Source organism: Channa argus, chromosome 2, assembly GCF_033026475.1.
Source record: "Channa argus isolate prfri chromosome 2, Channa argus male v1.0, whole genome shotgun sequence".
NCBI classification, from domain to species: domain Eukaryota; kingdom Metazoa; phylum Chordata; class Actinopteri; order Anabantiformes; family Channidae; genus Channa; species Channa argus.
In genome coordinates, this window is record NC_090198.1 from 17,868,187 (window position 1) to 17,882,552 (window position 14,366).

Consider the following 14,366-nt stretch of genomic DNA (forward strand, 5'->3'; position numbering starts at 1 on the left):
GAATGATGTTTCAGATAAACATTAGCATTGGCTTATGTAATTGAATTTATTATTTTGATCATAATGCCAATATGGCATGTCAGATAACTTCTAGCAACTAGTGTTTTGTTGCTTTTGTTGTGTCAGCTTAGAGGCGCCGTCACCGAATCCAGCTGCTTCTCCTTTTGAGCCTGTCATCACATCTACTGTGTATTGCATCTATGTGTTGCTTTTTTGGTTGTCATTGTACTACTGTACTCTTCACTTATGCTTCTACCATACATGTGAAAGTATATACATGTGAAGCATCGTTTTGTGTTTTTTCAATTATGGTGCCTCTATTTTGCACACAGTTTTACATTTTTACATACGAAATTTAGTTGAACGTGAGCACTTATTGTGCAGTGTGGGCCTGTTAATGCTTGTTAATGTACCTTTGTTTTCTGCCACTTTAGGAGAGGGAGAGAAGAAGGCAACATGTAATGCTGATGAAGGCTGTTGAGGCTCGCAAGAAAGCAGAGGTAGCCCATATGCACACAAATAAATGCAGAAATACACACACAGTCCACTCCATAAAGTGCCTAAGTCATTATTCCCTGGATAGATTCCCTCTTTCTCTCATTTTTTGTGCAGTCCATCCTTCTATTCATTTTTTTCTGCACACTTACCAAGTTAAAAGATTCTGGCCCTCAAGCACTTTTCCTTTGAATGCACAGCAGCATTAGGCTGAATTCTAATACTGCCCAACAAAGTCAAGTAAACCTTCTTGTCTGTTTTCTTTGTCACACACTTACATACACACAAATGCATAGGCACACTTTGCTTCGCTAATGCTCTCTTAAATTTTAAACTCTCTAGGAGCGTGAACGCTTGCGGCAGGAGAAAAGGGATGAGAAGCGTCTGAACAAAGAGCGTAAACTGGAGCAACGGAGGCTGGAGCTCGAGATAGCGAGGGAACTGAAAAAGCCAAATGAAGACATGTGTCTGTCTGATCATAAGGTAGTTTACACAGTAGTTAATTCAATCAGTGCTGTGAGTGTAAAGTTGATCACTAATAATAAGTTCACTTTTAGTAAATATGCACTGTAATACTCTAATGTACAGTAAATTGTATTCTCCTCCCATTTGAGCACTGACTACGTTTGATTTTGGACATCAAAGTGTAAATACAGTCGCAACATTTCAGTCATTAGGTTGTTATTAACATTAATAATATTAGTAGTAATATTCAGATTAATTGTAACTGACATTTTAGCGAGCATTAACTAACACTCAGAAAGCATTTTTATGTGGATATGTGTGCCCCCGTGTGGTGAAAATAAGTACTGTATAATGTAGAGAATAAGCAGTTATTGCTATAAATTGGAAAGCATCATATTGTTAACAATCTGCAGATGTGTATTATCATATTATTCTGTAGTCCAAATTTAAGGTAATGTAATTTTTTCACACCAACAAAACTATGACATCAACAACAAAAACAATCTTTCAATCCCACCTTTCCCGTTTTACTTTTTTCAGCTTCTCCCTGAGTTCTCCAGGATTCCTGGACTCATTCTACCAGGACGTGCTGTTTCAGACTGTCTGATGCTGATGCAGTTCTTGCGAGGTTTTGGGAAGGTTTTGGGGCTAGATTTGAATGTGGATGTGCCCACTCTGGGCATGCTACAAGAGGGCTTGCTGAATGTAGGGGACAGCATGGGCCAAGTCCAAGACCTTCTAGTCAAAATGCTTTCTTTAGCAGTCTGTGATCCTGGTTTACCACCTGGGCAAAAGGTGAGCTAGTTCACAGTTCATTTAGTTATATGGTGTGTTCATAATTCTGAACCTGAAATACACCTGTACCAGCACATCTTTACAGCATTATGATTTATGACATTTATTAGTATTGTTTTATATTGTTTAACAAGGCAATTGTAAATACAGTACAACCTAAAATGCTAATAAGTGCATGCAGCATATACTTTAGATCTAGTGCTTTGTAAAGCACCTACAATAACAAAATATCTCTTAATGCGCCAGTTATTTAATCTGAATTCATATCCTTTAAAATTTAAATTTTACATATGATGCTTTGATATTAATCCAGTTTAATTGTTTCTGTTCTTTCACTTAAGCACATTTTTAATTGAGGACTTTATACACTGTACCCTTGGTTTTTCAATATTAATATCATTAAGATGTTGAATTTAAGGTTTAAGTACTTTTCCCTCTTCTTAGAATAAATTCTTATGTACTGTATATTCCATATCTGATGTTGATAATATGAGAAATACCAATCTTAGAAGTCAAATCCACTTAAAATTGTCAAGACATGTTCATCAGCTTTACTTATTTCATCCTCTCTTCTATCAGACTAAAACCATGCTGGGGGACCACCTGACCAATGTTGGTATCAACAGGGATAATGTTTCTGAAGTGCTTCAAATGTACATGGGAGCCCATTGTGCCAATACAGAACTGGCTCCTCTGGCCTTCAGTCTGAAGACCAAGGCCTTCCAGGCGCACACACCTGCCCAAAAGGCCTCGATTCTGGGCTTCCTGGCTAATGAGCTTGCCTGCAGCAAAGCTGTTATCAGGTAAAAGAAGTTGTCAAATTGGAGCTATAACTGTCCAGCTAAACACAGTTAAGTAGCTGTTTTCTGATGGGTATGGACTGTTCTACTATGCCTCCTCTTCCTGTACCTTTGAATTCACATAATTCAAAACATACAATTACAAATCCAACATTTATATTAATGAACTCCACACTGAAAAGCTGAGACATTTTACCATTTCATTATCATTTTGAATTTGATGGCAGCAACACATTTCAAAAAAGTTGTAACAGGGCAATGTTATTAATTGTGCAACATTCCTTCTTCTAACAACTATCTGAAAATGTTTGGGAAGTGAGGAGACGAGTTACTGAAGTTTTAGGAGAGGAGTGTTATCCCATTCTTGTCTGATGCAGGAATCTAGCTGCTCAACAGTGCTGGGCCTTTGTTGCCTGATTTTTTGTTTAATGATGCACCAAATGTTTTCAATTGGTGAAAAGTCTGGACTGCAAACAGGCCAGTAAAACGTGTCAGCATTGATGGGGCCTTTCCAGATGTGTAAACTGCCCATGCCATAGGCACTAATGCACCCCATATCATCAGAGATGCAGGCTTTTGAACTGTCCGCTGATTACAAGCTGGATGCCCCCCTCCTCTTTAGTCTGCAGGACACGGCGTTCATGGTTTCCAAAAGAATTTCAAGAACAGTTTTTAGAAAAGTTTTCCATTTTGCTATAGACCTTTTTAAATGAGCTTTGGCGAAGACAGCATGGTTGCGTTTCTTGTTCACATTTGGCTTCTTCTTTGCATGATACAGCTTTAACTTACATTGATGGATTGCACAGTGAACTGTGTCCACAAACAGGGATTTCTGGAATGTTCCTGATCCCATGCAGTTAAGTCCAGTAGAGAATCATGCCTGTTTTTAATGCAGTGCTGCCTGAGGCCCCGAAGATCTCGCACATCAAGTTTTGACCTTTGCCCATGGCCCTTGCGCACTGAGATTCCTCTTGATTCTCTAAATCTTTTGATAATATTATTGACTGTAGATGGTGGGAACTTTTTCGCAATTTTATGTTGAGTTGCAATTGTTTGACAATTTCTATATGCAGTTTGTCGCAGTTTTGTTGAACTTCTGCCCATCTTTACATTCGAGAGGCTCTGCTTGGCTGAAATACTCCCTTTATACCCAGTCATGTTACTGACCTGTTGACAATTAACCTAATTAGCTGTCAAATGCTCCTCTATTTGCTTTTATTAATTACTTTTCCAGTTTTTTGTTGCCCCGGTTTCAACTTTTAAGAAGTTGTTCTGCCATCTAATTTAAAATTAGCTAATATTTTCTATAAAATGGTAAAATAAGATTTGATATATTTTTTATGTTCTATTGTAAATAAAATGTCGGTTGATGAGATTTGCAAATTATTGCATTTTGTTTTTATTTATGTTTTACGTCCCAACGTTTTTTGAATTGGGGTCGTATATTGCTTAAAACTATTCATTATATTCAACATTATTCACTAGTCAGTAATAGTATGTTTTATTGATGTAGTGGAAAATACTTAATAAAGCTGCAGTAGGGAGCAGTAAGTTTCAGTAGAGTCCTTAAGATTGTAATTAAGTTTTTGTAATTTAGTATTAATTTGTGCTTTGGGATGCCTGCTTATTAAACTTTTCACATTGGCTGTAGATAAGCTGCTATCTTTGGTTATTACTTTTTGCGAATACCATAAACAGGGACGTAAATAGGAACAGCTGTAACTGACAGGACTGCGTTTTCCCTTGCAGTGAGATTGACAAGAGCCTGGATCAGATGGCAAACATGAGGAAAGACAAGATCATAATGGAGGGAAAACTGAAGAAGTAAGTTTTCTTAAACTTTAAAAACATAATGCTTTTATTCGTCTGTACATATTCACGCTGAACCTCTGTGTTTTTATAAAGGTTGAGAACCATTTATGCCAAACGTACTGGCAAGAGGGAGGCCAGTATGTGTCTGGAAGAAAACCAGTCCATTGGTACTCCATCCTCTGCTGCCAAACGCAAGAGAAAACTGGGTGGAGATAGTGATGAAGATGAAGAAGAAGATGATGATAGTGATGACCAGGCAGAGGAAGAGGAGGATGAGGAGGAGGAAGAGATGAAGAAGGTTAAAAAGGTGGAGACATATGATGAGGTAAAAAAAGATCTCTCATAGATGCATTGTCAAAAGTCACTTTGGGCTACTCACATACATGTACTGCATTTGTTTTCAGGATGACGTTGACCAAGCCACCAGTATCGAGGAGCTAGAGAAGCAGATAGAAAAATTAGCTAAGGTGAGTGGTTTTTTGGTTTTTTTGTTTTTTTTTTTGAAAATGTAGAAGTACTATGATAAAGTTAATGCCCATTAACATTAACATTTAGATAATGAATGCATGGCTGGTTGACACAGATAAAATATGATGAGAAATACTACAGTAAGATAAAAAAATCTCCTGGTGAATCAACTATGAAGAGATAAAGTTAAGTTTAAGTTTTTTCTCCCACCATCATTGTGAATAGTTAATGCAGTGTTCCCCGATGGTGTTCTATGCTCTAGCCATTATAGAAAAGTCTTATGTCTTAAATTTGTGCAATTTGTAAAACCTTTAATATGCCTTTTAAAAAAATTTAAACAAATGTGTTATCTATGTTAGGTACAACACCATAGGGCTGTTTGCTCGTGAAGGCACTAAGTAACCTAATAAATTACCCTAATAGCATAACATGTAATGCTCGATATATCACAGTAATTATAAAATAACTTTAGATAGCATAGGTGTAAATGTTTGACTGAAGGTCTACAGATCAAAGTAAGATATAGAAATACGTGTATGTTTTGTACAATTGCAGCAACATCATCAGACCAGAAGAAAGCTGTTTGAGATTTCTCATTCTCTGCGCTCCATGATGTATGGTCAGGATCGTTACCGCCGCCGATACTGGGTACTTCCGCACTGTGGAGGAGTCTTCATTGAAGCCATGGAAAGTGGCGAAGGTAGACAGAGCACAGTGCACACTACATTTCATGCATTCTTAAATTAGATGTTTGACACATGCAACAATGTACTGTTGTGGGAGTAAGATGTAGGAAATGTATATGCATAGTTTCATCTTTAGCTGTCTTTGGTGATTTGAAATATGCTGATAGTTTACTTATCTTAGCTTTCTGTAAACAGCAATAATCTCACACAGTTCCACTAATCTTCCGAAACAAATGAAAATAACATAACAGATTGATCAGCACTTGGTAAACAGTAACATCCACCACAGCTGTTGGGTTTTGAGCTGCATCTACAGTCTTTCTCATTTCTCTGTAGCTCCAGAGGAACTGGAGGAGGAGCGACAGAGGCGGAGGAGAACAGCAGAAGAGATTAAGGTCAAAGAGGAACCTCAAGAGATTGAGTTGCAAAAGGAGAACCCCATAAACAGTGATGGTCAGAGCATTCGAACACAAGGATTGGAGCAACAGCATGAGGAGGAAAAGGAGCAGGGGAGGAAAAACAACTCCCCAAACCTTTTCTACCAGCAACCAGACTGTGCTTCCAAACTGTGTACGCTCCGAGACGTCAACAAGGACATCAACAAAGAAACTGTGAGGGCAGAGGGCAACGAGAGTCCCCATGTGAGACAGAATGGCAGCCCTGTCGGCACATCATCCTCCCTAACAACTAATACCTCTGAGCTGGCAGAAGTAGCAACCTCCTCCATAGTAACCATTAATAACACTACCAACATCCCTCCCCCAGCTTTATCCTCTGTATCTGTACCGTGCCTGCCAGCCCCACGTGACAGCCCAGGAAACACTCCTCCCACTTCATCCCCTGCTCCATCTCCACTCTTCTCCTTCCAAGCCAATGACCAGCTACTCCGAGTCCTGACAGAGAGGAGCGGACACTGGTTTAGTCTGCTACCACGCAACCCCTGTGACCTCTCTTCCCTTACCACAACTCCTCCTGGAGCACCGCGCATGTCTCCTCAGGCATCCTCCACCCCAGGCAGGCCCAAATCCCCACCTCCCTCCCCTGCCCTACCTCTCACACCTTCTGCTGCCTCAGCCTCCACCAGCCCACACCACCCTGCAGGCCTCCTCAACTACCCACTATCAGCACTACAGGTGAGGCTGTTGGTTGAATTAGAATTAGGTGTTACATTTGCGGTGTAGCTTAACTGTTATTTTCTACCTCCACCTCCACCTCCAACCCTTACCCTTTTTTTCGTTCTTCACAGGTTAAGTCAGGTGGCTCATTGCTGGGAGTTTCTTTTGGAAGTTGGCCCAGTGGTATGATTAGTCCTAGTCTGCCTCTTTGCAGCAGCCCCAGCCCCATGCTGGGTCATGTTCTTGAGGGCAACACAGCAGCAAGTGTCTCCAGTAAAAGTGAATCCCCTTTACCTCGCATTGAGAAAACTTCATCCATGCCCACATCTGCCCTGGAAATGCCTAAATCCCTTGACCTCACCACGCCGAGACCCATCCCAGAGGGTGAGTAACAAAAGCCTTTTCAGAAAAACTAAACTAAAACAGATGCCACAATCATCTGTAATTTTTTTAGCCTTAAAGAATTCACCTGCTTGAAAAGATTTCACTTGCCTGAATAATTCAAGATAATTGGATTAGGGAATGTTCTGCTCTGCTGTGTGAAATTTCATTTGGGTATAACATGACTGAATGAGGCGTCTTTTTATAGTGCTGCTCATTCACTGTCCTCTAGCTTATATACCTGTTTGTGCTCATTGTCACAGAGATGCTGGCAGGGTGGTGGCGGGTATCAGACATTGAGGAGCTAAGGGCTTTAGTGGATGCTCTCCACTGTCGAGGCATGAGAGAGAAGGGCCTCCAGAGGCAGATGCAGAAATACATGGAGATCATCCCCCAGGTCTGCACCAAACACAAAGATGGTAAGTGTAGAACGTTAATTATTTTTATCATAATCATAATAAATGATGATCCCTGAGTACATTGCTAGCACATGACTAATTTACATGGATATCTCTGCATCTTAAATTATACTTCTCCTGTCTTTATCTATATATAACGAAGTGTGTACGTGTATGTATGTATTTATGGCTGCCATGTTACTCATCTAGTGGCCATGATCGAGCTGCATGAGCTGGAGGAGAGCCAGGTCAGTGTGGAATCAGTGCGCGGCTGGTGTGTTGAGGAGCAAGCTATGGAGATGGACATTGCTGTGCTACAGCAGGTAGAAGAACTGGAGAGGAAGGTCACCGCAGCCAGTCTGCAAGTCAAGGTGAAATATTAACACAAGGAAACATATTTTCCCCTTTCACATTGGGGAATTATTTTGTTAAAGGACAAAAGACTGAGTAGCTGATTTCTTCTCCCAGGGCTGGACCTATCCTGACCCTCAGTCTGAGAGGGAGGACCTGGTGTATTACGAGCACAAGCCCCCCACCACCAAATCCACAGCAGGATCAGCAAACGGGGCAGACAAGGACACCAAGGAGCATCCAGAAGAGCGAGGGGAGAAGGGAGGGGTGATGCGTCACCCGGACAACCCATTGGACATAGCAGTGACACGTCTGGCTGATCTGGAACGCAACATCGAGAGAAGGTACCTGAGGAGCCCCTTAGGTACCACCATTCAGATCAGGCTGGATAATGTGGGTACGGTCACTGTCCCTGCCCCCGCCCCATCCACTAGTGCTGACAGGGAAGGGTAGGTCATTTCTCCAACCAAAGCTCCCCACTCTCCCACTAAGACCCTTTCCTCATTTTGTGTGCTTTATGTTTTCCATGATACTCCAAAACTGAGGGTCTTTGCTGCTGTAATGGCAGTTTTTTTTTTTGGTGGCTTGCTATTGTTTGTTTCCTTGATCTTGTGCAGTTTTTTTCAGTGGGAGGAGAACTCCACTCAGTTTTATTTCTTGTACTGGCAATGTTAAACTTGCATTTGTTAGTTTGTTTTTTTTCTGCAGTCATCTGCATGGTCTTGTGCATCAGTAACCTTGGTTATGGCATACTCATGGTTCCCCCTTTACTGTACAGTATACACTTACACGGGTTCTACTCCTTCAATCTTTCTGCATGAACTTCCCTCTTATCATGACAAAATTGGTGTGTACCTCTCCCCAGCGCCCTACACCCCAAAATTCTCACGCCTGTCTCTGCACAGCTGGAGCTCTTTACAGTCTGCTGTCTTGTTAGCGGCTGGTGAAACTGACACTGTATTGCTTTGTGTATGTGTGTAAATTCGGCCACATATTCACATACATGTGTGCATTTTTGTTTCTTATTGCCTTCTCTCCTTTTCTCCCAGTGGTGAGGAGGAGGTGGCCCATGGAATGAAGGTGTGGAGAAAGGCCTTGAGTGAAGTGCGTAGTGCTGCCCAGTTGGCCATGTGTATCCAGCAACTGCAGAAGTCTATTGCCTGGGAGCGATCCATCATGAAAGTGGTGAGCAACCATTAAAAAAAAAAAACACATTGTGTTTTTACCCCATTAATTCAAAACAAATTCTATTCTGCAAGCCTATGCTTGTTTTTAATGTATGCACTTGTTTGTAGTACTGCCAGATGTGCAAGAAGGGGGATAATGAGGATTTGCTCCTACTGTGTGATGGTTGTGACAAAGGCTGCCACACTTACTGTCACAAACCCAAGATTACCAGTATCCCAGAGGGAGACTGGTACTGCCCAGCCTGCATATCGAAGGTATCAGAATCTTTTATCACATGCTGGATCACTAGAGAGAATAAAGTCAATCCTCTTTTATACATTGGTTTGAAATTTCTTTTTGGATCTTACCATGCTCAGTAATGTAGGAGCTTATAATTCCTTTGCCTGTGTTCGTGTCAATACAGATATGTATACCTATACTTTTGTAATGAACTGTTAAAGAATAATATTTGTGCCAGTGTTCAAATTGAATTTGGAGATTTACATAACATAAAAAAAATCCTCCTTTTAATTCTTTCTGGGCTTTTTGAGCCATTATTTGAAAGTAAACAGAGATAAATTAGTAGAATTAAAAGGAAAGATATTCAGAGAGATGTATCACCTAAAGTACGGAGGCCTGGTGGTTCAATGGATAGAGCATTGGGTTGGGATGCAGAAGACTGCGGGATCAAATTCCAACCCCACCCACCAAGGGCCACCTTGGTACCGGTAGCAAGCCCGGATAAAATGGGAGGGTTGCGACAGAAAGGGCATCCAGCATTAAAACTCATGCCAAAATCAATGCATGGAACACATTCTACTGTGGCGACCCCTGAAAAGGACAAGCTGCAAAGCTGTTTATCTTTTGTATCATGTAAAGTATGTATTATGCATCAGGACCACAGGGTCACAAGGATGCCCCTTACTTAATGAATTCTCAACAACTACACAGATTTTACATTGCTACTAAAGTTTTATTATGTTTCCTCTCAACTTTTATGCGGTGCAGCATGGGTTTAGCATTTATCCTATAAATGGACACTTAAATACTTGTTGTGAAAGATTTTACAAAATTATCTGTTATTATAGAAAATGCCAATTTTAGTATGATACATTTTTCTAAGTGGACACTATTCTATTAGTTTGAATCTCACCATTGTTTACTCTGCAGGCAAGTGGCCCATCTCCCAAAAGCAAAAAGCCACCAAGCAAGCCACTTGCATCCAGCGGAGGAAGTAGTAAGAAAGGTGGAGAGGTGAAGAAGAATGGGAAGCAGGCAGGTAATGGGGACATGTCTGAGGACGACTCAGCCAGCGCCAGCAGCACGCCCAAGAAAACAGCAAAAGACACCAGCAGGAAGAGGAAACCAGAAGAGACCTCCCTTGCTCTGCCAGCCTCCAATCAGGAGAGCCCTGTGTGTGTGAAGCGAGCCAAGACCGCTAGAGACAACAACAGGGACTTGGGACTATGCAGGTATGAGTCTTCATACTTGTCCATGCTTGTCTTTCTGTTGAATTCTTCACTTACAGTATTTATCACTTTCCTCTGAACAGTTGTACAATAGCTGCCACGTCTATGATGGTACTATCTCTAAGTTGCAGAAGGAGTGTTTTGTTGTTAGGCTTTTTTGTAATTTTGTCTTTTATTCTAGTGTTGATATTTTTCAAAGTTTTACTTATCTTGTTCAGTATCAGCGGATAACACCATTAAGTAATGTTTTTCTTACTTGAGGGAAACAAGCCATCCCCTTTTAAGTTTTCTCTTTACACATCCAGTAGACACAAAGACACTATCACCTGGACAAATGTCTGGATCTTCAGCTGCTATGTGCTGAGCTATATTCACCAGCTTTTTCTGTTTTCTGTTTTGTGTGGAGCACGTGGTGTAAATGGGGTTGTTTAGAGCTTTTTCATTCTAAACAGCTATGTGATTGTGTTGCAGCAAAGGAACAGTAAAGGAACCTTAAACAAAACAATTGGCTGAAACACAGTATAATACTGTGTAGTGCTGACGGGAACTAGCCAGTTTTCTGTTAGTCCATACATATATTTAATAAGTTGTTGATGTAAAAATATTAATTATAGTTTCTTTAAACATGAAAGAATTAAAAACTTCTCAGTGAATAGCTTCTCTTTATTATAGCTACAGTGTTTTACCTACCTAACTTACCTAACAAATGTATTTCATAGTCTTCGGCCAACTACAGTATGTATGTGTGTGTGTGTACTTTTGTGTTCATCAGGGTACTCCTTGCTGAGTTGGAGCGCCATCAGGATGCATGGCCTTTTCTCACGCCTGTCAACCTGAAATCGGTCCCTGGCTACAAGAAGGTCATCAAGAAACCGATGGACTTCTCCACCATACGTGAGAAGCTTGTGAGCAGCCAGTGAGTTCCCATTGTTTCTGCTTTTTCTCTTCTAATAAAAGCCTGCTGGGCCTTTGCACAGATTTTGAAGTCACAGTGGTGTTTTACAGGAAGCTTTTCAGTTTCACAAGACTTTGAAGTGTATCAGTTTTCTGTAAGTTGTACGTTTCCACTTATGCATTATGTTTTTATTTCAGGTATCAAAACCTGGAGACTTTTATCATTGATGTCAATTTGGTCTTTGATAACTGCGAGAAATTCAATGAAGACAACTCAGACATTGGTCGAGCTGGTCATAACATGAGGAAGTTCTTCGAGAAGCGCTGGACTGAGCTTCTGAAACAAACAAACTAAAAGTTTGGATCCTCCCTTTGAACTCATTAAACTTTTCATATCGAAGCACCAGGTTTTTCTTTGATTTTTATTTCTTGATGGAGAATGTGGCTTTGCAGGATGGAAGGAGAAGTCAAAACATTCATCAGAAACCCATGGTGTACTTGAGCGAGGTGTCACCTTGAAAACAAAAACAGTCATTTCATGAGGTGCGCTGGATTTATTACAACAGGGATAAAAGCCCCAAAGAGTCCCAGAGAAATGGGGTGTCGTAGTGCAATACCATTCCCTGTCTCAGAACACTGCACTGAATGAATCCTCAACTGTCACTGATGTGTCTGCGCAAGAATACTTTCCACTACTTGTAAATAGTCTTTTGTTATTTAATCGTATTATAGTGAATGTATTTAATTTTGTAATAATTATTTATGAATCAAGGTCCACTTCATTTTCTATGAAAAGGAAGAATCAGCTGAACCGCTTTGAATTAAAAAAAAGGAATGTGTCTTTGTGTTATAATTTTTCACCCAAATATCAAACAGAGCCAAGAAAAAAAAACTGTTTACACTGTTCAGTGCTTTGAGGCATCAGAGGACTGTATTCATTTGTTCAAACTGTAAAACTGCATTCATTTACAGGAACAGCAGAGGAACAGTTAGACAATGGTGATTCATGTGTATATACTGTTTATTAATGTCAATATTATGTCTTGTTTGGAACGATGTGTAAAAATTGTTTAAGAATATTAAGATATTGTTTATGCCTTAGAATGATTGTAGCATTCTATTTTAGTGAACGTGATGAAAACATTATCATATATATATTGTTTGTACAGTATATACATATCCTCTGCAAACACTGTGGTATCCTTAATCTTGGTAGTGCCTACCCTTCCAACAGGGGCATGTAGGGGATGTTATTGTTTTTAGTTTTCATTCTTATGATGACATTATTTTTTTATATGATTTCAATCCAACAAGGCCTCCAAAGTTGGGACAGTGACACAGAAACCATTCCTCACCATAGCAGAAAAAAGGAACAACAAGCATTCAGTTATGCTTCCATGATGCATTTCCTCGTAATCTGCCACAATACAGAGGACCTATAAGGCCATTTGTAACCACTGTGTTGAACCTTGCTGTGTGTTGTGGCCTGGTGGAGGCAGCTAGATTTTTTTGTACCCAAGTCAAGAGTACTTGAAGTTACTTTATTTAAGATATTGTGGAATAAAATTATCATTCTTTTGTAGGAGCTTTATTTTTCACTAGTGTGTGGCACGGACCTATTAAAAGGATGTTTTTCAACGTAAATGACTTAAACTGGGTTTTATTTCATGTCTGTCCTACAGAACTGCTTTTGATAACTTTGTGTTGTGATGGATTTATTTAATATTTTACATTAGACATCACATCGATGTGCATTAGTGCTGTAATTTTTCATTAGCAAGTAATTTTTGCTTACTTTCCTGGCTAAGCGTTTAGTAAATAAAATCTCAAAAATTTGTAAAAGAAAATATCCTTCCCAAAGCCCAATCTGATGATTGCACATGTCTTGTTTTGTGAGTTCTCAATCATAGACGACTAATTAAAAATGAAAATACTCACATTTGAGAAGCTAAAACCAGACCATTTTCACCAGTTATCTTTAAAATGCACACATTTAACAAAGGCATTTAAAATTGTGAATTTTAAGATGAATAATTTCTCAATTAGATTCATTTAAAAGAGGAAGCTGAGCATTTTGTTTGATCTGTATATTACGCTGGAGGTGTAACAGTTGCACAGTGATGAATTGGAGGTCACCACAATGGTAAAACCATTGTTATAACTATCATTTTTCCAATGTGTCCAATAAGAACACGTTTATACAATTTCAGTCTATACAATCCAGTTTTCAAAACTGTTTTTTTGTTTGTTTGTTTGTTTACAACAGTCACGTGTAAGAAAACGTAAAAATGTAATACAAAATCTAGACAATGAATCTTGAATGAATAAAGCAGCATTTGTATAACCCATAAAGAAGTGAAGAAAATGAAAAAGGAAATCAAAGTAAAAGAAAATAAACTGGCATTCATTCTTCTAAATAATTTAACTTGTTAAAAAGAATGTGCACACATTTTGTTTTATAGCTGCACTTTTAATTTTAAATTGAATCACACTCCTATGTGTAATTAACATTTAGATATCCATAATGGCATTTCTGCTAGTCAAATTTGTATTCTCATTAGTCAGAATTCTAAAGAAAAAGATAACTGTAATTGCATACTTTCTAGTAGAAATTACATTTAAAGAAATCTAAAACTTTTATTTCACAAGTCACAAGAACATTAATATCTAAAACCCCACAAAAAGTACAAGTGGCCATTTTTACATTTACCAATAGCTTGGCTGGATATATATTGTAAATATCTGTAATTCAGTTCTCTCTACTAAAAATGTGCATTTCAGAATGCAGAATTTTATTTTTTTATGTTGCAGCCTGATACTACAGTTGTTTAAATTCATTTTTCTCATGGATGTACACTCTCTACCCCATCATGGCAAAGTCAAACTGTACTACTCTGCTTAAAGTTTGCACCTGAAAAAAAGCACCTGACAGGAACTGAGGAACAAGATTTTCTGGTCTGACGAAACCAAGATTGAACTGCTTGTCCTCAGTCCTGCCCAATACCATTAAGCATGGTGGTGGCGGCATCATGCTGTAGGGGTATTTTTCAGCAGCAGAGACTGGGAGTGT

At 39.4% G+C, this 14,366-nt stretch overlaps 1 protein-coding gene across 18 annotated transcripts in view; it reads left to right on the forward strand.

Moving 5' to 3' along the window:
• baz2ba (bromodomain adjacent to zinc finger domain, 2Ba) overlaps positions 1 to 12,940 on the forward strand; it is a 65,696-nt gene extending 52,756 nt beyond the window's left edge. For 13 of the 18 annotated variants that reach the window (XM_067496092.1, XM_067496089.1, XM_067496090.1 and 10 more), the window contains 18 exons: positions 435 to 500; positions 838 to 978; positions 1,501 to 1,755; positions 2,335 to 2,558; positions 4,305 to 4,379; positions 4,461 to 4,692; positions 4,772 to 4,834; positions 5,391 to 5,535; positions 5,858 to 6,654; positions 6,768 to 7,020; positions 7,281 to 7,436; positions 7,626 to 7,786; positions 7,884 to 8,215; positions 8,816 to 8,951; positions 9,062 to 9,208; positions 10,104 to 10,405; positions 11,175 to 11,318; positions 11,495 to 12,940. In XM_067496092.1, coding sequence (XP_067352193.1) covers positions 435 to 500; positions 838 to 978; positions 1,501 to 1,755; positions 2,335 to 2,558; positions 4,305 to 4,379; positions 4,461 to 4,692; positions 4,772 to 4,834; positions 5,391 to 5,535; positions 5,858 to 6,654; positions 6,768 to 7,020; positions 7,281 to 7,436; positions 7,626 to 7,786; positions 7,884 to 8,215; positions 8,816 to 8,951; positions 9,062 to 9,208; positions 10,104 to 10,405; positions 11,175 to 11,318; positions 11,495 to 11,651 — 3,786 coding nt within the window. In that variant the 3' untranslated portion in view covers positions 11,652 to 12,940. The remainder of the gene's footprint in view (positions 1 to 434; positions 501 to 837; positions 979 to 1,500; positions 1,756 to 2,334; positions 2,559 to 4,304; positions 4,380 to 4,460; positions 4,693 to 4,771; positions 4,835 to 5,390; positions 5,536 to 5,857; positions 6,655 to 6,767; positions 7,021 to 7,280; positions 7,437 to 7,625; positions 7,787 to 7,883; positions 8,216 to 8,815; positions 8,952 to 9,061; positions 9,209 to 10,103; positions 10,406 to 11,174; positions 11,319 to 11,494) is intronic. The other 5 variants (XM_067496094.1, XM_067496100.1, XM_067496097.1 and 2 more) reach the window with 1 other exon arrangement.
• Positions 12,941 to 14,366: the final 1,426 nt, after the last annotated feature.